Source organism: Tachysurus vachellii, chromosome 15, assembly GCF_030014155.1.
Source record: "Tachysurus vachellii isolate PV-2020 chromosome 15, HZAU_Pvac_v1, whole genome shotgun sequence".
NCBI lineage: Eukaryota > Metazoa > Chordata > Actinopteri > Siluriformes > Bagridae > Tachysurus > Tachysurus vachellii.
The window spans coordinates 2,507,117-2,529,361 of record NC_083474.1 but is presented as its reverse complement, the minus strand read 5'-3'; the positions used below and the strand labels follow the sequence as shown (position 1 = coordinate 2,529,361).

General features: G+C 39.4%; 1 protein-coding gene across 2 annotated transcripts; it reads right to left on the bottom strand.

Annotated features, from left to right (window-relative positions):
• Window positions 1-8,543: 8,543 nt before the first annotated feature.
• Window positions 8,544-19,819, bottom strand: mpzl3 (myelin protein zero-like 3). Of its 2 annotated transcripts, XM_060888362.1 has the most exons (7): window positions 19,632-19,819; window positions 17,986-18,029; window positions 15,389-15,561; window positions 12,486-12,696; window positions 11,644-11,824; window positions 11,276-11,345; window positions 8,544-8,971 (listed from the first exon to the last, which is right to left on the bottom strand). In XM_060888362.1, the coding sequence occupies exons 1-7, from the start codon at window positions 19,787-19,789 to the stop codon at window positions 8,900-8,902; spliced, it is 909 nt and encodes a 302-aa protein (XP_060744345.1). In that variant the 5' UTR covers window positions 19,790-19,819; the 3' UTR covers window positions 8,544-8,899. The 2 variants fall into 2 exon arrangements, with proteins under 2 accessions (XP_060744345.1, XP_060744346.1); XM_060888363.1 differs by lacking the exon at window positions 17,986-18,029 and having other exon boundaries at window positions 19,632-19,809.
• Between the last annotated feature and the right edge of the window lie 2,426 nt (window positions 19,820-22,245).

Sequence of the window (22,245 nt, the reverse complement as noted above, 5' to 3'; positions counted from 1 at the left end):
TATAGGGCTCTAAATGTACATGTGTAGTGCACTGTATAGTGCTCTAAACACATGTGTGTAATACTCTGTATAGGGCTGTAAATGTACATGTGTAGTGCACTGTATAGGGCTCTAAACACGTGTGTAATACTCTGTATAGGGCTCTAAATGTACGTGTGTAGTGCACTGTATAGGGCTCTAAATATAAGTGTGTAGTGCACTGTATAGGGCTCTAAATGTACATGTATAGTGCACTGTATAGGGTTATAAATGTACAGTACGTGTTACTGCACTGTATAGGGCTCTAAATGTATGTGTGTAGTGCACTGTATAGGGCTCTAGAGCATATGACATTTACACGTGTAGTAAAGTTTCTTGTGTATTTCACTATAAAGGGATCTAAACATTATGTTTGCACAGATAGTGCACTATATTTTTATATCCTAAATTAAAATGATATACTACACATAAATTAAGGATCTAGAGCCCTATATAGTGCACTACACATCCAATATATAAGGTTTAGAGCATTGTATAGTGTACAATAAGTCTAGATTTAGGATCTAGTTCCCTTTAGTAGAGAGTGCAAATCCATGTTTAGCATTCAGATCCTAGTAAATATATGTTATCACCTACCTAGGGCACAAAGGGAGTAGGGAGCACTACTATAGGATCGGAAACCATATCAAATTGCACTAGATAGATTGTCAGAGGGAATATTTATTGGATAGGGTATGAGATCCTGTGTAGGGAATAAGGGAATAGAAGATCTCAGATCCCATGTGATGATTTATTAAATATAAGTACTGCTAGGGTTAAGAATAATATATTAAATAAAATCTCAAACCAGAAATGGAATTGTCCTGCATCTCCCTCTCGAGTCAATTGAGTCTTCATGCTATGGAAAAACTGCCATACCTTCATATGTCAATAACGGGTCAAAGGGTCATGAGGTCACCGTGTAAATATAGCAGTCATGAATTAAACATGTGAAGGATTCATTTATCCAGAGGACAAACGTCCTCCACGTACAGAAAAAGAAATAAATCCAAAATGTGCCTTGAGGGATGCTGATCAAGAGGAAGGGAAAAAAAAGTGTGCAAGGACAGACATGAAGTCGTCCAAAGAAACAAATGTCTTTCTTAAATATACAATAAATTATTTCCAGTGCGTCAGCTCTAATGAGCATGCCAATGAGCATGGCTGCTTCTGTGTAATGAATATTCATGATCACCTGGAAGCTGTCCAGTGTCTCAGGTAAACAAGAGCCAGTCCAATGCATTGTTAAGGAAGCAAATGTTCATGTCTTTCCGTACGTGTAAAATTCAGGGTTCAAACTGATGTTATTTACAAATAACCTGCAACAAAATGACACTTTAATCGCTGTTAGAGTGAACGGCTCTTATTGACGAATCGATTATGCCGCCTGGTTGAAGTGTCTGACACGATGCATCTGTTTGCTCGCATATTCATTCATTTTTTTTCCCTGTCACTGCAGCAATGCCACTTCAAGGAGTAAGCACCTGTCCTGCTTCAGCTAAATGTCCAGTGTAAGTGAAAATAAAAATTAGTAATTAGACAGAAAACATTTTTCCAAATGTACATTGTCCAAAATCCCCAACTAGCTAACCGTCCATAAAAAGCCTCCTCTCCGACTATTTGTACGTAAGTGTACATATAAATGAACCGTAAAAAAAACAGTGAGAAAACATTGTCCAGCCAGTTAAATGGCAAAACAAATGTCCAACGTCTGTGAAAATAGAAAACCCATTTAATCCAATGCCCAACAATGTGGAAAAAAACTTTCTCAGGTTTTCTCAGATATTAGACATTCCATTCATATTTAGTTTGATATTTAGTCTGACATTTTATCTGGTTGCAAAGAGCTATCGCTAACAAGCTCTTGGGAAAAATCCCCACCAGCTAAATGTCCAGTGTTGGAGAAAATAGAAAATCAGTGTTCAACCAGTTCATAAAGGTGACGAAAAAGGTGAACCTCCAAGAAAGTGAAAAACAAAGCTGCTAAATATCTGAAAAAGATGTCGGGAAAAATGGAACATCAGTGAATCACTAGCTAAATATGTTCAATGTGTAATGAATTGTGGAAAAAAACAGCTAAATGTCCAACCAGCTAAATGTCAAAAAATGGGGAAAGCTAAATGGATAAATTAGCTGTCAAAACAGTGATAAACAACCAATTAAAATGTGTCCAACTAAAGTTGTTAAACCCCAATGTCCAATGGCTAACTTGTGAAATGTAAAAGCACTGTCCAACCTCTTATTGTTTCAGAAATCCAAAAAGGTCTCTAATAGTTAATTAGCCATTGCCAAATGTCTAAAAGGCTAAATGTCCACTAACAAGCAAACAAAAAAACAATAACTAACTAGCTCAATGTCCAATAAAGTGTAAAAAAAAATTGGCCAATTGACTAAATGTCAGGGGTCACAGTGGCTTACTGGTTAGCACATTCGCCTCACACCTCCAGGGTCGGGGTTCGATTCCCGCCTCCGCCTTGTGTGTGTGGAGTTTGCATGTTCTCCCCGTGCCTCGGGGGTTTCCTCCGGGTACTCCGGTTTCCTCCCCCGGTCCAAAGACATGCATGGTAGGTTGATTGGGATCTCTGGAAAAATTGTCCGTAGTGTGTGAGTGCGTGAGTGAATGAGAGTGTGTGTGTGCCCTGTGATGGGTTGGCACTCCGTCCAGGGTGTATCCTGCCTTGATGCCCGATGACGCCTGAGATAGGCACAGGCTCCCCGTGACCCGAGGTAGTTCGGATAAGCAGTAGAAGATGAATGAATGAATGACTAAATGTCCAGTGTCCAAATTGAATGGAAACCCAGTATCGAGCCACATAAGTAAATGTTCAATTTAAATGAAAGTCTTGAACTAAACATACAACATCTTAACATATTAAAGAAATAACAAACTAGCAAAAACTTTCCAACTGTTTAAATGTTTTATGTCCAAAAACAATAATAATATCCAACCAGCAAAATGTCCTGGAAACTCAGCAGGTAACTGTTTATGATTTGCCCAAGTCACAATACATATTTAGTTAAGATTTGTGTGAGGGGGCGGAGTTTCGTGATTTGGCGGCAGATCAGAACATGTGACGCGTCAACGCTACAAGTGTCTCTCCTGCTGCCGTAAATAGACCGTGTTCTCAGCGTGAATTCTTGTAACGATGTTCTCAGCATGATCATACAGATCTGGTGCTGTGTTTCAGCTGATTATCTCTCTCTCACACACACACACACACACACACACACATACACACACAGAGTGAAGACACAACAACAAATCAGGCCCATTCAGATATTATTGTAAAGAAGAGGACAGTAACTATGCAAAAATGTTACACACACCGAATATGTATGTGATCTCACATCTCACATAATACAGGCATGACGGAAGCAGACTTGTGCTGATTCGAACCCTTTCAGAGATGTTTAATGTGTGTGTTCTCCAAGAAGATGCCTCCAGCCTCCATCATTCACCCCTATAAGGAGCGGCTTCCTGCACGGCAACGGTTACTGCGGCAACCGCAGCCCAAGACAGCCGGCATCCTCCTCCGATGACTCTGGCTAACTGTAATCACTCCTCCCCCTCTCTTCATCCCTCTCTCTCTCTCTCTCTCTCTCTCTCTCTCTCACTTGTTCACAGGACCCCAACGGACGCCATCAAATCCACGACGATGCTCTCTTCTCCATGGCAACAGGCCAGAGAAGGAGAGAGAGAGAGATTTAACACCAATACTGTATGTAGTGTAGGGAATTCTTTGTACTCCGCTCACTATACCTTATATGTATTAGTTATGAAATCATTTATAATTCGTTTATTCTGCTCTACTTAGTGCACTTTATATAAGTGCACTAATAATAAGGAGTAATTTGGGCTTCAGCTCAGATCTAGCTATATTAGTATTACTAGTTAGAACTAAAGGTATATTTCCAGCAGTGGAGGAAGCGGAGGATTCGGGTTTCTTGGTGCTTTGCTGTAGAAGTGGAACTAAACCTACAATTTACGCTCTGTTTACGTTGATACAGAGCTTTTATACCAAGCAGACCTGAAGGATAAATGTGGAGTCATGTAGAAAGTATGTGGGGGAGTACAGGAAGTAATAAATAAACTAAATACGTTTTTGATACAGTGCCTGTGTCTGTTTAGTGCTCCAAGTATCCGTATAAATCGTAATTGGGTGTGGCCTAAACAGGACGTTTGTTTTTAAAATGTGACCGTAATTGTTGAGAGGAATTACACTGATTACTAACCAATCTTTCAAAGTATTTTTGTTTTTCTACCTACATTTGTTCTTCATTTTCTAGAAGTCGAGTTTAAAAGCCTTGCTGCATTTCTTGTAGTTAAAGGTGGGGTCTCCGTTGTTTGAGAAATGCTTCAGAAAACTGCGTTGGGCCGCCAAACAAAACAAAAACAAAACTAACGTGTAACCAATGAGCAGAAAGGGGCGTGTCTTGTCAATATGGGCGGAGAGAGTGTTCAGTGCGCATGTGTGACATTAGCAGAAAGCGGTTTTTACATTGACATGGAGGATAAAAACAAAGAAAGAAAGCGAAGAAAGGCTTACGATAAGGCAAGAAGTAGGACGTGTTAATATAGGATCAGCTTTCCAGCGCTGGAGAGAACTGAAGGAGCAGGAAGGCCTGCGCTGGGACGCCGAGGTTGCTTTTTTCCTTCTCGATAGGTGAGTAACGTTGGTTTTGCTTTGTTACACAGAACTAATATATGCCGTCCTTTGCATGATTATGCTTGTGTGTCATTTTTGCTTGTTTGTTTATCTGCAATCGTATTGTTCTTCCCTTCAACTTTTCTTTTCATTAGTTGCCTGGGTTACGTATGTATGTGTGGGCGGAGCTATCAATACAGGGGTGGGACCCGTTTGGGTTAGGGGCCTGTTTGTTTTGGTGATTTCAAATGTCAACATTGGCTTTCAAACAACGGACACCCCACCTTTAATTAAGAGAAGCTACACCTCCTTCTTGCGCTGACCAAATGGACCTGAAGTCGTAATTACGACTTCCCAACGCGGAAATACAAACTTCCTGGTAGGACTTTTTTTTATCTGTTAGTTACAACAAAGGTATTATTTTTTTTAGTTACAGATTTAATTAGCTCTCTCTCTATCTATCTATCTATCTATCTATCTATCTATCTATATTTTTACATTTTCAACTTCTTTGTTCTTAGATATGTAATTATTTTTTTTTTTTTGAGAATTTCTGCATTTTTTCGCTTATGATAAAAACACAAAAGTAACTTTTTTGTTCAAAATTTGTCGCTTTGTGCTGAAATTTCGTTGCATCCCTAATAAATCTAGTTTAGTTAACTGATGTAACACATACAGTGTGTTTATAATTAGCTACACGAAAACATACACTGTTCCGATTTTTAATGGGTCCTGAATTAAGGTCTGTTGGTAACAGAGCACTGGATCAATGAAGTCATGTGACTGCACGGCGGCATTCGTTTATCACCTTTATTATTAGAACTTCAGCTTTTCTACTTCTCACCATTGTATTTAGGCTCCAAAATGTCTGAGAATCATAAACATTTTTTTTTTTTGACATAATCCCAAGACGAAAAAAAATCATTCTGGCTTTTAGTCGAGGGAACCAGCGTGATGCGTCATCCCTGTGGCACTGCGCTGGAGATTTCACAACATCTATTCAACTGTAAATCATTCCAGACTCATGATTTTTAAAACTCCTCGTTCAGCTTACAAGAGATTACTGAAGTGTGTTTTATACCAGAGGCGACAGAGTAGGACAGCCAGCGTATTCCCATCACGCTTCTGATATCACACGAGTCTCAGACGAGTCGCGGCGTCTTGAATGACTGATCATTAAGGCCTCATGATATTTCAATTGAATGTATCTACACAGCCTAGTGAAGGTGTGTGTGTGTGTGTGTGTGTGTGACGCTAATTAGTAAAAACGCACCACCAGATTGTCATGTCCATGCTGAGAACATTCTAGAAGTTAATTAGGATTTAGCTCCCCATGTTCTATATGCTATGTAAAGAATAAAACACAGCACATTGTTTTATTGGAGCTTGATTACAAGGATGATTAGAAATATTGAACTTTTTTGAGAAGAGTTGTTCTGGATGATGTAGGAGGTCAGAAAAACGAGGCAGTTCCTGTTCTTGCTTTCATTATAGCAGATAAAAACAGTTCCTGTTGTTGTATAAGGTCTGGGATAAAATGTCAGACGTGGGGAAAAATAGCATACGGTTGATGCGACTGCATCTTAGTAAACATGACTTCCTCTTTTATTATTTCACAAAGAAGAAGGAACCAGCTCTTCTACCTCATCTTCGTCTTTCGTCTCGACCTGGATGCGACAGGGAGACAACATGAATTGCGTTTCGGTGCCGTATCCATTTAAAAACTGAGAACAATATTAACACGATCCATGATTCGAAGTGGTGTGAGAGTGTTTTCAAAAACATGACCGCATACGGTAACAGGAAGTGTGAAGGATCTGATCATCTAATTGGCATGAATCACACGTAATCCATCGATGACTAACACGCCTCCCGATATAACCTCCTAAGGGCTAAAGTGTCGAGTCGTGATTAGGACAAAACGAGATTTCTGACATTGACGGCTAACACCGACGTCACGGTTGCTGTGATGTCAGCATCGGCATGATGGTGAAACTGTGAGGATATGGAGCAAAATTTACAGCTTTACTTCTTACAGTTGTTCCAAACTATGATACTCCGTACATAGGTGTTACCATGGCAATAATTAAACCTTTAATTAATTGCTACTTCATAACCATAATTTTGCTCAACATATAGATTATATTTTATTTATATATATATATATATATATATATATATATATATATATATATACATACATATATATATATATATATATATATATATATATATATATATAAATCTTTCGTATGGACCTAAAGATCAAAATCGAGTCATTCTATAGCCACTAGTCTGTATAATAATTAAGAATGATTGATTAGCATTAGGAACTAGACAAGTGCCCTTGAGCTCTGTTTTGGCTTCCTGATGATCTTTAATCAGTGTCGACCGTGTTGCATTTTAGGCAAAAAGAAAAGAAATCTATTTAAAAACGTGTTCGGTTTCTTATAGTCAAAATGCATTGAAACATCATGGCCGTGTCCTCACAGGTGCCTTTAAGTGTCTGAATAAAGACAGACTGCGTAAAGTTCTCGATTTAAAGCCAGCTTCCTCCTGCGGTACCTGTGGTTCCCTTCCATCTGCTGCCATTTTGCTCTGTACCGTAGTAAGAGGGCCATTATGGGAGGAACAACCACAGCGTCTGGAGGCCAGAGAGGAGGAACCACCTGCTTCTCTCTGAAGAGAAAACTAAAAGCCAATTTACACTGAGATGGATTCGGCCGCAGTGAGAGAACTCACGCAGGGTCGCGTAATGTGGATGTAGCAGGGTATCAGGATTCAAACTGCGGCTTCATCGTGTCTCGTACAGGATCAGATGTAATGCCTCTGTCCAATCAGATTTCAGTTTAATACACCACTGTCCAATCAGACCTCAGCAGAAAAAAAATTTTTTATTGAATTAATGTTCAAAAATGTTATAATTTTATATGTTGTATATTTTTTTATATGTTTGAATGTTAGAAAACTGTCTCCCTTTAAATCACCACAATTTCAGTGAATGCTCTTCTATGATTTAATGCAAAACCAGAGCTCAGAATTATACATATATTTTTATTGAACATTATACTCACAAGTTTACACAATTTTACATCCACAAATAAATACACAACACAACAGCTGGTCTGTTGCTTTACTTACATACAAGAGCATCTGTAACTGTGCAGTTATTAATAAGGTGCTTACAGAAATATATACATTTAGAGGTGATTTTTTTTAGCAAAGGACCAAATTAATTATTTAATTTCAGTTCACAAATTGATTCTAGAGCTCGAGCAGAGCGACGGCTGGAGTTGTTTCTGTTTGTTAATGTGACGCCGCAGCTGGAAATTCTTAGAAATGGCAAAAGTTAACACAAAGAAATAAATCAACCACACAAATCGTAGCCGAATCCTGCTTCACTTCCTAAATGAGAACTTTTTCTGCTACAGTAGTTTACAAGCTTGATTTATTTCTTATGAACAGAATCTTTATTCATACACACTTCAGCACTCGACAGCTACGTTCGCGTCATAGTGCCTTTAGCTCCAAACAAAATTGTGGGCTTAACTTTATTCTAGGAAATTTCGAAAAAAAAAAAGAGGAAAACTGCTAAATCAGCAGGACTAAGTTAGTATTACACACATTAACACATAGAAACTGGTTTCACTAGTGATAGAACATAGACACTAGTATTACACACCAGCCTGCAGTTTCTATGTGCCATCACTAGTGAAACCAATAATACCATCAATAAATACTTTACACTGATGATGCTAATCAGAAACAGTTCCACTTAGCATGGCTCAGCACTTATTTTTCAGTTACTCGTATCAGCATTAGAGAAATGCTAACCATGAAGAGAACCCAAAGTAATATGACAAGCTATGTGTCAGTCAGAGATGCTAACGTGGCTAAGCAGAGTAAAAATCGCCAGATTTGCATTTGTCTCTCAGTCTAAAATGAATGCAAATTCCATCTCAAACTAAGAAGGGCTAAAGTGCTACCAGTGAACTAGCGACACCAGACTGTTTTGCTAACTTTGTTACTGTGTTTTACGCTAGGTGTCTGTGTGTAATTGGAGAGACCCTTTTGAATCGAGGCTGCTGAGGATAAAAGGGAAAATACGTAGCGCTTAAATCAACAAGCTAGCATGAAAAGACAAAAAATTGAAGGAAACTAAATGATCATGAAGACGTGTCTGTGCTGAGATGCTTTGCCTGGTTTTCCACCCGAACGTCACGTTACCGGAAGCTCTAACAGTGAGACTCGGCCTCGAGCTGCATCCGATGCTTCTCGATATATCTGCGGCATTCTTCATCCGAGTCCTGAAGTGGAAGCAGAAAGAGAGTTTAAGGAAGAGTGAACCACACAAGTCCATCAGGATGATCTACATGCATGACAAGCTAACAGCATTATTTCGCTTTATGTGGTTATATGTACCACATAAGCATTGAGATCATCCTGACAGGAAGCATCTGCACCAGAGAGGACACAAGAGCTCTCCAGAGAGTGCTGCAATCATCTGAGTCTACCATCCTTACTGAGATCCCTGACCTGAGTCTATCTACAGTACAGGCAGCTGGACCGAGACAAGAAAGACAGAGAAAGCTCTCGACCATCCTCTTTTCTCTCTTGCGTTCTGGTAACCACTTCCATGACCGCAAACACAGAGAGGAGGCACTTCTTCCTGCAGGCCATTCGTGCCCTCAACCTGGTGAATACATAGAGCCTGGACCCTGTCTGGACTTTTACAGACTGCCACAACACCACATGCACTTTAATAATAACTAGATTTGTAAAGTTTGTTGCGACAAACTTTGATGTTGGCTTTGACGAGGCAAGTATTCGCAAAGGCTGGTGCTTTTTGGAGGCAAGTGGACAGAAAGATAGGGTGCCAAAACATTTGGAGGCAAGTGGAGACGAGCATGTGACGTCATCCGAATAGTCCTGAGGAAGTTCCCCTCATTCTGCTGAGTGTTTTGATATATCACATGCTCATGTTGTGCAAATTTTTTTATTTTCACGTGACATCATGTGACGTCACCAGAATACACATGAGGAAGTTCCCCTCATTGTTCTGAGTGTTTTGATATGTCACATGTTCATGTTGATTTTGCATAATTTGGGGGCGGGGCTGCGGCACAACCGGAAGGCCAGTCGGTACACCAATTTAAAAGTTTGTTCAGAGTATCACCCTAAAGGAGCTGGCCGAGTTTGGTGTAGATAGTTCGAAAGCTTGCCGAGTTATAAACCTCCAAATTTTATAATGGGAGTCTATGGGGAAAAAAAAGGCCATTTTGAGACCCGGTACCGGAAGTACCGGTACTCGGTACGCCGCCTTAAATTTTATACATTTTTGTCTAAGCTTAAATAGGAAAACAGAATGTTTTAAACATAATAATATACATGACCATATTCACACACATCTCTACCCCATACCCAATACTGCCTCTCTTTCTGATTAGATTTTCTTTTAATATATTTATTCTTTATATTGTATGTGCCTTGTTTTTATTTTTTTTTAATCCTCTACTAATCAGCTATATTTACATTAAAGACAGTCATAAAAAAAGAATATGTCGCAGTGTGTATGATTGTGTATGTGACATTAAAACTTGACATAACCTTATGACACTGTCGGGGATGAATTACTATACATTAAAGCTTCATAACAAAGTGACATTAAAGCGCTGAGAATCATAACACTAAACAACAATGTGTGTTTTCTTTAGAAGTAAATTTCATCATTCAGGAACACACTGCACTACAAAGTCACGTTATAACCTATATAATAATGTCAACTGGCCTTCAAACACCTAATCAGATGCACATAAGTGTTTGTGTTATATAAGTACTACTGTATATAGCATCTTTTCTGCTCTATAAAAAGCCATTAGTAGAGAGTAAAATAAAGTAATACAGCAAAAAAAAAATGGTGGCCAGGACACTGCCACGACTGACAAGCTAGTGTGAACATGAGGACGTTTGAAGGACGTCTAGTGGCCTTTGGTGCATTGTTCTAGCTTAGTAGGTTATTAGCTACTGTAGAAACGTGTCATGACTGACTGATTACAGCGCGTAAACACCTAGCCTATTACTAATGACAGTCTCAGCTAGCTCTCTCTCATAGTTGACCACTGATGAGCATTTATCCTTAAAATGGCAGCAATCTAGCTAACTTACTTACTAGCTTTAATGGAGATTTTCTTCGTTTTTATTTTTTTAATACAAATAAATACGAGGGGGGGGGCACGGTGGCTTAGTCGTTAGCACGTTCGCCTCACACCTCCAGGGTCGGGGTTCGATTCCCGCCTCCGCCTTGTGTGTGTGGAGTTTGCATGTTCTCCCCGTGCCTCAGTAGTTTCCTCCGGGTACTCCGGTTTCCTCCCCCGGTCCAAAGACATGCATGGTAGGTTGATTGGCATCTCTGGAAAATTGTCCGTAGTGTGTGATTGCGTGAGTGAATGAGTGTGTGTGTGTGCCCTGTGATGGGTTGGCACTCCGTCCAGGGTGTATCCTGCCTTGATGCCCAATGATGCCTGAGATAGGCACAGGCTCCCCGTGACCCGAGGTAGTTCGGATAAGCGGTAGAAAATGAGTGAATGAATGAATAAATACGAGATACCGACCTCCATATACATTTCGCAGCACATGGCAGGCTTCCGCTTTGATGAGGGATGATGGTAGGTGCACTCTTTACTGCAGAAAAGCAAAAACACACGTTCGCACTCTGTAACTGACGATGTCATGAAGCTACACAAAGTTAGCTTTAACGTTCAAGACATTTTGGAGAATAGGAAGAAAAAAAAAACCATCCGCTCGGCACACAATTCATTCCTTTATAAAGCCAGTCATGTGATTGGCAGATTGGATACACGCACCGATGAGCAGCTGTTTAAAATGTATTTAAAAAAAAACTTCAGATCATTTAATATTAATCCAGTTTCCTGCATAATGAATGAGAATGAATAATAAGTGATATAATCTGTTCTCAGACCTGTATGTGAGCATTTCGTCCACGTCCTCTATGGGCGATTGGCGGTGGACGTGCGAGCTCTTGACACGTGGAGAGCAACACGGACAGAGCATTCTCGCGAACAGCAGCATCGCTATCAGCAACGACGGCAGGAGGATGAAGAACAGCAGCATAGCAATGTCCGAAAAGTGCATAGTGCCTTCTGAGAAAGACCACAAAAAACAGGTAGTAAGCAAATATGCGGTATGCTAGGTCCAGTTAGTTAGTGTTATTTTAGCCCAACGAGACAAACGTTAGAAAATAAAACAAATCTTCAAAATACAAGATGTACAAGAACAATGGGAAAAAGTTTAAAAATTTGTTCGTTACTTTTAGCCAAGATCTGAACTTGACTTGTTTTTCATCACGGATAAAGATTTTGTGTCAACGAAGTTGTTTATGGGGGCACGGTGGCTTAGTGGTTAGCACGTTCGCCTCACACCTCCAGGGTTGGGGGTTCGACTCCCGCCTCCACCTTGTGTGTGTGGAGTTTGCATGTTCTCCCCGTGCCTCGGGGGTTTCCTCCGGGTACTCCGGTTTCCTCCCCCGGTCCAAAGACATGCATGGTAGGTTGATTGGCATCTCTGGAAAATTGTCCATAGTGTGTGATTGCGTGTGTGATTGCGTGAGTGAATGAGTGTGTGTGTGTGCCATGTGATGGGTTGGCACTCCGTCCAGGGTGTATCCTGCCTTGATGCCCGATGACGCCTGAGATAGTCACAGGCTCCCCGTGACCCGAGGTAGTTCGGATAAGCGGTAGAAAATGAGTGAGTGAGAGAGAAGTTGTTTATATAAACAGTAAACAGCTACGGCTCGTGTCTCACTCTTGAGGCTGACGGTGAGGACGGTGTTTGAGGGAAGTCCTTGGAAGTCGGGCGGGTTGCGGATGGCGCAGCTGTAAGTGCCGTTGTCGGTCAGCGATGCGTTCAGGAGGCGGATCGATGCGTCGCCTCGCGCCGGGTCTCCGTGCCATTTCACTCGCCCTTTGAAGTGCCCTTCCTCTGGAGGATACACCTTGGAGTAGAAGTGGAAGAACTGGGAAAAGAACGAGAAATAAGTGAGTGTGACGTCATGTATCTACACACACAAACACACACACCCCAATCCTAACAAAATCTGCAATAACACAACATTAGAGTTGTAATAAATATATAGACAGAGTGTGTGAGGTCACTGATATTTAAACGTTAATCGAGAGAGACTCATGTGCCTGGCTGGGAAAACCCTTTTAATTATGATCTCATATCTCTGAGTGGAGAATGAAAATGAGCCAGAGAGACTGACGGACATCTAGATAAATAGACAGAGCGAGACAAGGGAAGCGTCTAGTAATTGTTCGATGACATTTAATGAAAGAGAGAAAGCGAACGTACGAGCTGAGAGCAAGAGATAGATGGCTTTGTGGCCGTGTGCACGTTTATCTGACGATCAGAGAGCGAGTGTGTTTGAGTCGAGCATCATATCCGAGCTTGCGTTTCCAGTCCCGAGTCCCTTTTTTTTTTTTGGACAGACGAGTTTATGCTTGTTGTTTTCTGATGCTTTCTGGTTCATGTTCCCGCATCGTTAAATATAACTGTAAACGGATAAAACGTACGACTTGTTCTTTAATGCATTTACATATTGTGATAGAAGAACAGAACCCAAGAGAGATGCCTTCATAAGTACCGGTAAGAGCAGGTTCTGTGCTCAGCGTTTCCTCTCGCTGACGCTGATGAGGTCATCACAATGACGACGAGAAATCTTGTAAGCCCTGGAGATTACTGGAAGTGGAATCACGGAATCCGGGTCAATTCTTTTCGGTTACAGAATTGAATCTTTTTTTTTTTTTTTTTTTTTTTTAAATAATGAGAAATCGTCTGCCGGTGTTAATATGCATTAATTAATTAAAGCCGTGTTTGTCAGAGTCGTGTCTCATTTCTCATTTCCATAATAATCTATTAAAACCTGTGACTGAAGCAAATCACAGAAGATTTAATAAATAGACTAATGAAGCAGAGTGATCAAATTCTACAAACATGACATCAGGGTTAAGAGAGAGAGAGAGAGACAGAAATATTTAGGGAAAGAAAGAGAAAGAAACATGAGAGAGAGGGGGAGGGAAAACACAAAGTGAAAGAGAAACTGATGCACAGAGAGGGAGAGAATTTTTTTCCTTTTAATACAGCAATGACATCATCATCGTCCCTCTGAGAGCTAATTAGGTAGAGTGGCTGTTTGAGTGAGTGCCCTTAATTCACTTTTCACACACACAGACACACACAGACAGACACACACAGACAGACACACACAGACAGACACACACACAGACAGACACCCACACCCCTAGAGTTATGTCAAATATTTGGAAGATGGGAGCAATGACATCATGAGTGTCGCTAAACTCTCTGACACACAGATTCCTGATTAAAATCCCTTTCAATTCTACACGAGTTCTTGCATATATTAGATCTCTCACACACACACACACCAAGTTTCTGCTTAATATTTCATGAAATTCACATTCTCTAGCTATTCATTTTCAGCCGTCTCACTCTCACACACACACACACACACACACACACACACACACGAGCTGTGCCATTGAGCTCTGCCACTCACACCTCACAGCCTTTACCCTTTCGGTCAATAAAATCTGATGAATATTTAAAGTCTCCGCGTATTTAAAGCAGATTTATGCGACTCTGCCTCCGACTGAAACGACTCCAGCACCAGACTGAGGCAGGACTTTGTCTCAGTTCACCTTTTAAGAAGAATTTCCCTTCTCCATGAGCATTTTTCAGATATTTAATGTACTCTATAGGAGAACTGCGAGCACACAGTGAGTGCTGAAATTGTTCAGTCATCAATCATATTGAATTATTTAAAATATTAAAACGCACACACTCACTTTCTTTCTTCTCACACACGCTTTCCTGTCTAAAGATGGCTACTGTAACACAGAATTCCATCCTGGAGAAGAACTGAGTCATTTGAAGTGAAATGAATCCTCATAAGGGTTCATACGGTGTCAAATAGATTTGGTGAATCATTCATATGAGGTAAGTGATGCATGTTCTGTCTTTTTCACCCAGCAGGCTTTTGGCAGAGACCACTCACACACACACACACACACACACACACACACACACGTCTATTTTTGCTTCTCGCATCAGCAAGCTCGCAGCAAATCCTCTGAACTCAACGAACTTCCTCGCCTTTACTTTCTTGCCTGATATTCCTAATGAAGTAAAATAGAGAAAATATCCTGAGTTCAAATATTTGTATTAAGATGCTTAAAAAAGATGCTTAAAAAAATGTCCGTTGTTAAAACCGATATATATAAATATATAGATATATACAAATAAAACTGAATTGCATTGAGATTGTTCTGGATCTGCACAAGTCATAAATAAATAAATAGATAGATAGATAGATAGATAGATAGATAGATAGATAGATAGATAGATAGATAGATAGATAAATAAAAGCGACTGAAAATATTGTTAATATTAAAAAAATCTCACTGGAATTAGAGTTTCCTATTATTTACAGCAATATACTAATAGTCTATACTGCAAGTTATTTGCCTCTTATTTTCACTTGGGGGGGTTAATACTTATGCTTTAAAAAAGAAATTATTCATGAAAGGTGAAAGGGAACACTGGTATTGACTTTCTAGTAAAGCTAGTTAAAGATTCACGTGTATATAACATACACCATTGGCTCGTTTAATCATAAAGGAACTCACGATTTGCGAAGGGCCACCACTCTGAGGTCTGAAGGACCAGTCGATGGATATTCGGCTGGTCGGGCGATGCGTCGAGGTGAAGTGGCAGGACAGCGTTACCGACTCGCCCTGTACTGCGTTTATCTCCTCCGGACCGCTCACTGTTATACATGACGCCGGGCCTGACCACAAAACTAAACAGAGACAGAAGAAATATACAAACATTCATATTCACAACTATTGAATTATAATTATAACAATCGCAATAAAATACTTATTTTCCAATAACTGCCCTTCCAGTAGTGTGTGTTTCTCTTCCACCGCAGGTATGTCCACGAATCCGAATGAAGTGCCCACGTATACCGCTCCAGTATAGCAGAAGGATAGCACTGTATCTATTCCCTAGGCATTGTTTTATACCATGACCGCTCTAATGAACACAATTAGACACGTGTTCTTTAACATTCAGGGAGTTATTCCCTGCCATATGGACACTAGTGGGAATACTGGGGAAAAAGTATTCCCGGTCTGCTTCCGCTGATTATTCCCACAAGGTTTCTAGTGCACTAGTTATACCTACACTAGTTAATACCAAATGTCATTTGCTTGCAGATCACAAAAAATAAATTACAAAATGATTATTTACATAAGTGTGGAAATGCAAATCCTTTGGGTTGGCTGGTCAGTTGGTCTATTGTAGTTGGTCTACTTGGTAGTCCATGGGTCTTCCATTTAGACCATGGATCTCCTTGTTAGTCTACGGTCTACCAGTTAAAACATGGGTCTGCCTGGTAGCCCATGGGTCTGCCTGGTAGCCCATGGGTCTGCCTGGTAGCCCATGGGTCTGCCTGGTAGCCCATGGGTCTGCCTGGTAGCCCATGGGTCTGCCTGGTAGCCCATGGGTCTGCCTGGTAGCCCATGGGTCTGCCTGGTAGCCCATGGGTTTGCCTGGTAGCCCATGGGTCTGCCTGGTAGCCCATGGGTTTGCCTGGTAGGCCATGGGTTTGTCTGACTGTACAACAAAGTGTTCCCTAATTTGGGTTCCAGTGGTCCCGTGTCTGATTAACAAACACTCCAGGGCCATTGACAGTTCCATCAGAGGGACAGCATAAGAACCCAAGGTTTTGTCTTTGCCATCTATCTATCCATGATAAATTTATTTACACAACCTCTATCTTTTTTATTAATGTTTTGTTTATCTGTAACTAAGTGCTGTGTATCCATTTGTCTGTGTAATATGATGTCTTTATGTCTGTATATTCTCTTTCTCTTCTCAGGAATCTGTCCTGTGTTATTGACTTTTCCACAGGTTTGAATGTAAAGTGTTTGCTGAAGCGTCTCCTGTGTGTACTTATGTGCAATAGGGATTTGAACAGCTCTGTGTGTGTGTGTGTGTGTGTGTGTCTAAGACTGTTTGTATGTACTCTTTATACCAAGAAAAATTCCAATTTCCACGTAAAGATCAGGAAGATCAGCAAGATTAATAGATTCATTTCTGATTGCTTGCTAGAAAATTCAACTGTGATGGTTGCAACGATGTATAAACTAAAAATCTTTAAACTAGCACTTAAACTGGTCGTGAAACACTTACAAGCTGGTGACTAAGATTCCTGTTTGCTGCTCCTCCCCTGAGCTTAGGGCAACGTGATGCTTGCCTCAAAATGTTGCCACTTTTTGACCAGTAGGTGCAACAGAATCTCTATAAAGCTTAATGGCGGCGTTTCTTAAAATTGTTGTGAAAGAGCCTAAACGTTTGCAGATTTTCACTTAATTCCGCTGTGACAGATGAGACACCCAGGTTCATGTTGTTCCCTGCTGTGACTCAGCCCTACATCTCTGCCCTCTTTGTTTTTATCTCAGTTATTATGTGTTGTGGCGTCATTGTGCTTCTGCAGTAACTAACAGGAGTAAAAATGACCCAGCCGTTGCTCTGGTGACAGAAAGATCTTGAGGAAACCAGGTTTGCTTTCAATCTTTTCATTTGATTTGCAGCCTGCGTGAAAACCTGATTCAACGTCTCCGGGGGGACTTTTGTCTGAAATTCAAGGTTTCTCAGTGGGTGTCTTTTTTCCTACATCTCTGTCTTTGACCTTACAGCATCTGTAATGTAGGACTAGAAGAAATCTGTGATGCTGGACTTAATTAACTACTTATCTAAGAGTTAAATGAGCTAAACTTGTCAAGTAACGTCTCGGTTTAACAAGAAGTCCTCTACGACTCTACGGTAGGTGTGCAGTTATCTGTGCGATATTTGTCTTGTATGTGGTTGTGTAACATTTGTTTTCCTTATTTTGCACTTGTACTCGTTTCTGTCATTTGCTTATTTTTGTGTCTGTATGCGGAGAAAATGGCTCATGTGGGGGGGGGGGGATGAATTGTAAGAAAATCATATTTGGTATATTGATGATTAATATTAATCATATCATTTTATGTTTATTTAAATAAAATAATTTTATTTAAAATTAAATGAATCGTTTTTATTTAAAAAGTCAGGTCTAGGTGTTAATAATGTGTAAAAAACATGCATGCAAAAAAAGAATTATTAAAAATTAAGGAACATTAATGATTAAAAAAAGATTCAAATAAATGAATCATAAGAAAATAATTCTTTTACAAACCACAAACTTTGTCCTTTTTCTTCTTTTGACTCATCAGTCGATGCCTTTTAAAAGATCCAAATAATCTGATCATGACACAATATCCAAGCTCACTGAACATTTAAAACCTTTCCCTATCATTGTAGACCAATCCTAGTCAGCCTTTTTATTACGAAACAGGAAGTGTGGTGTGTTAAAAGGCATTTCATGTTCCACTCTTTGAAAATGAGAAACTGTAAGCAGATCCAATAATGGAGTGAAATGTGGGACATGGCGCTGTACAGCTGTCCTGACCTGAACGTCCTTACAGAGTCACACACGGTGGATGAACTGTGAAGGTTTGAACAAATGATCTCTCTCTCTAATCGCTGATATTCACACAGGAAGTGTAGGTGAAGCTGGGAAAATAAACCAGCACACTACAATCTGTACACTATACCCTAAACACACCTTATAGAAACACGTCCACATCCAAGCAGCTGATATACAACCTCCACTAAGTCATTATACGGTTTATTTTAGGAATTTGATTAAAAAGTTTACTAAAATCGAAATTTCACAATTTCTTTCTATTTATTTTTTCGACCTAGCGGCTGATCCGATTTGTACTAAATTGGAAACTGAATTCATTCATTATTTATTTTTTACTATTATAATAATAATAATAATAATAATAATAATAATCTATTTTTTTAAGCACTAATGTTTTGCTGGTAGTTTGTTATTAAAAGCTATAACATTACAATTATACAGATTTACATTTACACTGTTTACATTTTTATTTAAGTATGATCAAATACTTTTTTTTTTATATAATCACCACTGACCGCATTCAACAAGTGCATAGTAGCTTTAAATTTCATTTCAATATTATTATTAGACAATAGGTAAGTTACTCGAATTAAAGAAACTCTTACAAAATAATTTAATTTCTTGAAAGATCAGTTTTTTTAATAAAAAGAATGAATCATTTGAAAGCATTTTCAGTTTCTAAGAATCCCTAGACATTATATTTATTAATAATAATAATAATAATAATAATTATTAATAGATATTATAAGTGCAACAGAGAGATTAACATTGAATTTAATTTTTTTAAAAAAAGGCAATTTAAACTTAAAAATAAGAATTAACTTAAAAGTAGAGTCATTTACCCAAGAAAGATTTAGGACTATTTATTTATTTATTCATTCATTCATTCTGTTTTTTACTTTTTTATTTTTTATTTCGGTAGCTTTGGTTGTTTTGGTTTTAGGAGCTTTTTAATGTTTTTTTTCCAGCTTTCTTTCCCTATTTGTTTATGTAAATATTAACCAATGCTTCCTCCTCCTTTATTTCAATTTGTAATATCGGCTCGATCCCAAATATCACTGATTCTCTCGGGCAAGTGACACTAACTAGTCACTACAGGTGCATTTGGGATCGAGCCAAACGGTTACTTCCGTGTTCATAATAAATACATAAATAAATAAACTTAAGGAAATAACAATTCAAGGGAGTTTAATAAACCATAAACTTGTGTTTCTCCACACATTCTGCCCTGAAACAGTCTAAAGCTCGTTATTTATTTATTAAAACACCTAAAAAGTGCCATATTGGTGAACGCCACCAAACTGCGTCTCGCGCGCGCTTTCTTTCTTTCTCAGATAACTTTAAGAAACACTTACCGACGCTGACCAATAAAACAAAATACATCCCAGAAGGAGTCCTCTGTCGTCGTGTTAAATCCATTTAGTATTAAAGTTAAATATAAAGGAATGATTTGAAAGTATACACAGGAGGTTAAAGTTCCGGATCGTCCATGTTTGGGAAAAGTGTTGCGCATGCGCAGAGTTTACAACCTGTTCAACAGGTGTTTCAGGTGCGCCCAGAATGAGGGCTGAAAATAAACAATGACACCTAATGATGATGATGATGATGATGATGATGATGATTACTTGTTTACTCATCTCTAGTAATCATTTTATCCTGGTTAGAGTGGCGGTGGATCCGGAGCCTATAAAGATGTGAATGCAACTGTAATGGGATGCCAGTCAATCATAGCATCACAGGGCGCACACACCTAAGGGCACTTTAGAATATCCAATCTGCACACTCACATGCTTTTGAGAGATGGAAGGAAATCAGAAAACAATCGATTAGTGATCAAAATAATATTTGATATACATAATTATATCCAGGTTACTCAGGTTAATGAGATTCATTGATGTAATATATTTGTCATATGTGGGATGATAAACTGTAAAATATTATTTACACTTCATAATAACTTCTGGTCCTTTTTTTGTAAATTTATTTAGATTCATGTCAGACGTCTTTGGGCGACGCATCATGTAGCAGTCCTTTAGCAGGCTGTTGCAGAGCAGCAAGAGGAGCCAATATGATTTAAAACACCAAATCATATCACCCTCAAAAGGGATAACCGGAGGTTGTGGTGTTGTGTTCGTTTTTCTCCCTCTACCCTCTTCCTCTCCTTTCTTTCTTCCCTCCTTTCCCAAGAGAACAGACGATCACCCAAAGTCGTCCTCGTTGCCATGCCAACGGACAGCACGATCAACAGATTCCGGTTACAGAGAGAGAACCACAAAGAGAGGGAGAGGGAAGAAGAAAGAGGGATAACAATATTCTCTTAGCTTCAACAAAGGTCTCTTAAAACTCTGTTGCTATAGATAGATAGATAGATAGATAGATAGATAGATAGATAGATAGATAGATAGATAGATAGATAGATAGATAGATAGATAGATTGCTTGATCTGAATTCTACCTACTAGGTAGTAATAAGTACAAGTTATATTACGTAAAGGAATCTTATTTTTTGGTTTATCAACTTTAAGACAAGAGAAATAAATAAAGCATTTCTCTTCTTTTACCTTTGGCTGATACAAAGCATTGATAGTGGAGACTCCTTCTATAAATGTGAAATAAATGTCTCTCTAAAGAAAACTTTTACCATTTCAATGTCAAAGATTTTTAATTCAGTTTGTTTAATTCAGTTATGGGGGGGCACGGTGGCTTAGTGGTTAGCACGTTCCCCTCACACCTCCAGGGTGTGTGTGTGGAGTTTGCATGTTCTCCCCGTGCCTCGGGGGTTTCCTCCGGGTACTCCGGTTTCCTCCCTGGTCCAAAGACATGCATGGTAGGTTGATTGGCATCTCTGGAAAATTGTCCGTAGTGTGTGAGTGCGTGAGTGAATGAGAGTGTGTGTGTGCCCTGCGATGGGTTGGCACTCCGTCCAGGGTGTATCCTGCCTTGATGCCCGATGACGCCTGAGATAGGCACAGGCTCCCCGTGACCCGAGGTAGTTTGGATAAGCGGTAGAAAATGAGTGAGTGAGTGAGAGTAATTCAGTTATGCAGAGCATCTGTGAATGATCATTTTATTATAGAAACATTAACGAATCAGAACAAGCACACTGAAATAAACCTGTGATTTTTTGCTGTACTACTGTCAGAGCTGCCGTTCTAAAAAATTCATCAACACCTGATTAATCACAATCTCATTAGTGCTATAAGTATTACATAGCATTTGAAAACACTGGAGCAGATACACAAGTATGTGTGTGTGTGTGTGTGTGTGTGTGTGTGAGAGAGAGAGAGAGAGAGAGAGAGAGAGAGAGAGAGAGAGAAAGAAAGAGCTGAGTAAGCATTCTGAGTTTAAGGGCATAAGATTAACCTGATGGCAAATTTCTTTCTTTCTAACACTGAATATGTACGTGCTATTGAAGTACACGAAATCATTACTATAAATATACACAATACCATTACTATAGGACATTTACAGCATTTGGCAGACAACCTTATCCAGAGCAACTTACATTTGATCTCAAGACTGAGGGTTAAGGGCCTTCCTCAGGGTCCCAGCAATGGCAGTTTGTTGGACCTGGGTTTCAACCTCACAACCTTCTGATCAGTAGTCTCACACCTTAACTACTAATCCCCAGAATGTTTCTACTGAATGTTTTCTACAGTTTTTCTATGGTTTACGATTATTATATTACACTTCACCAATCTTTTACTCGGATACACTGATATCATTACAGATTTATTTGATCACTTCACTATAGATTTAGATTTACCACTGCACACTATGGTTTCACTATGCCACACTATGGTTTAACTACCCCGTACTATTGTTGCATTATGCCACACTATGGTTTAACTACCCTGCCCCCTGGTTTACTACACCATGCAACGGTTTTACTACTCCACACTAAGTTTGGCATTCCTGCATTATTGTCCTCACTATGGTCTCACTACCCCATACTGTGCAGTGACAACCT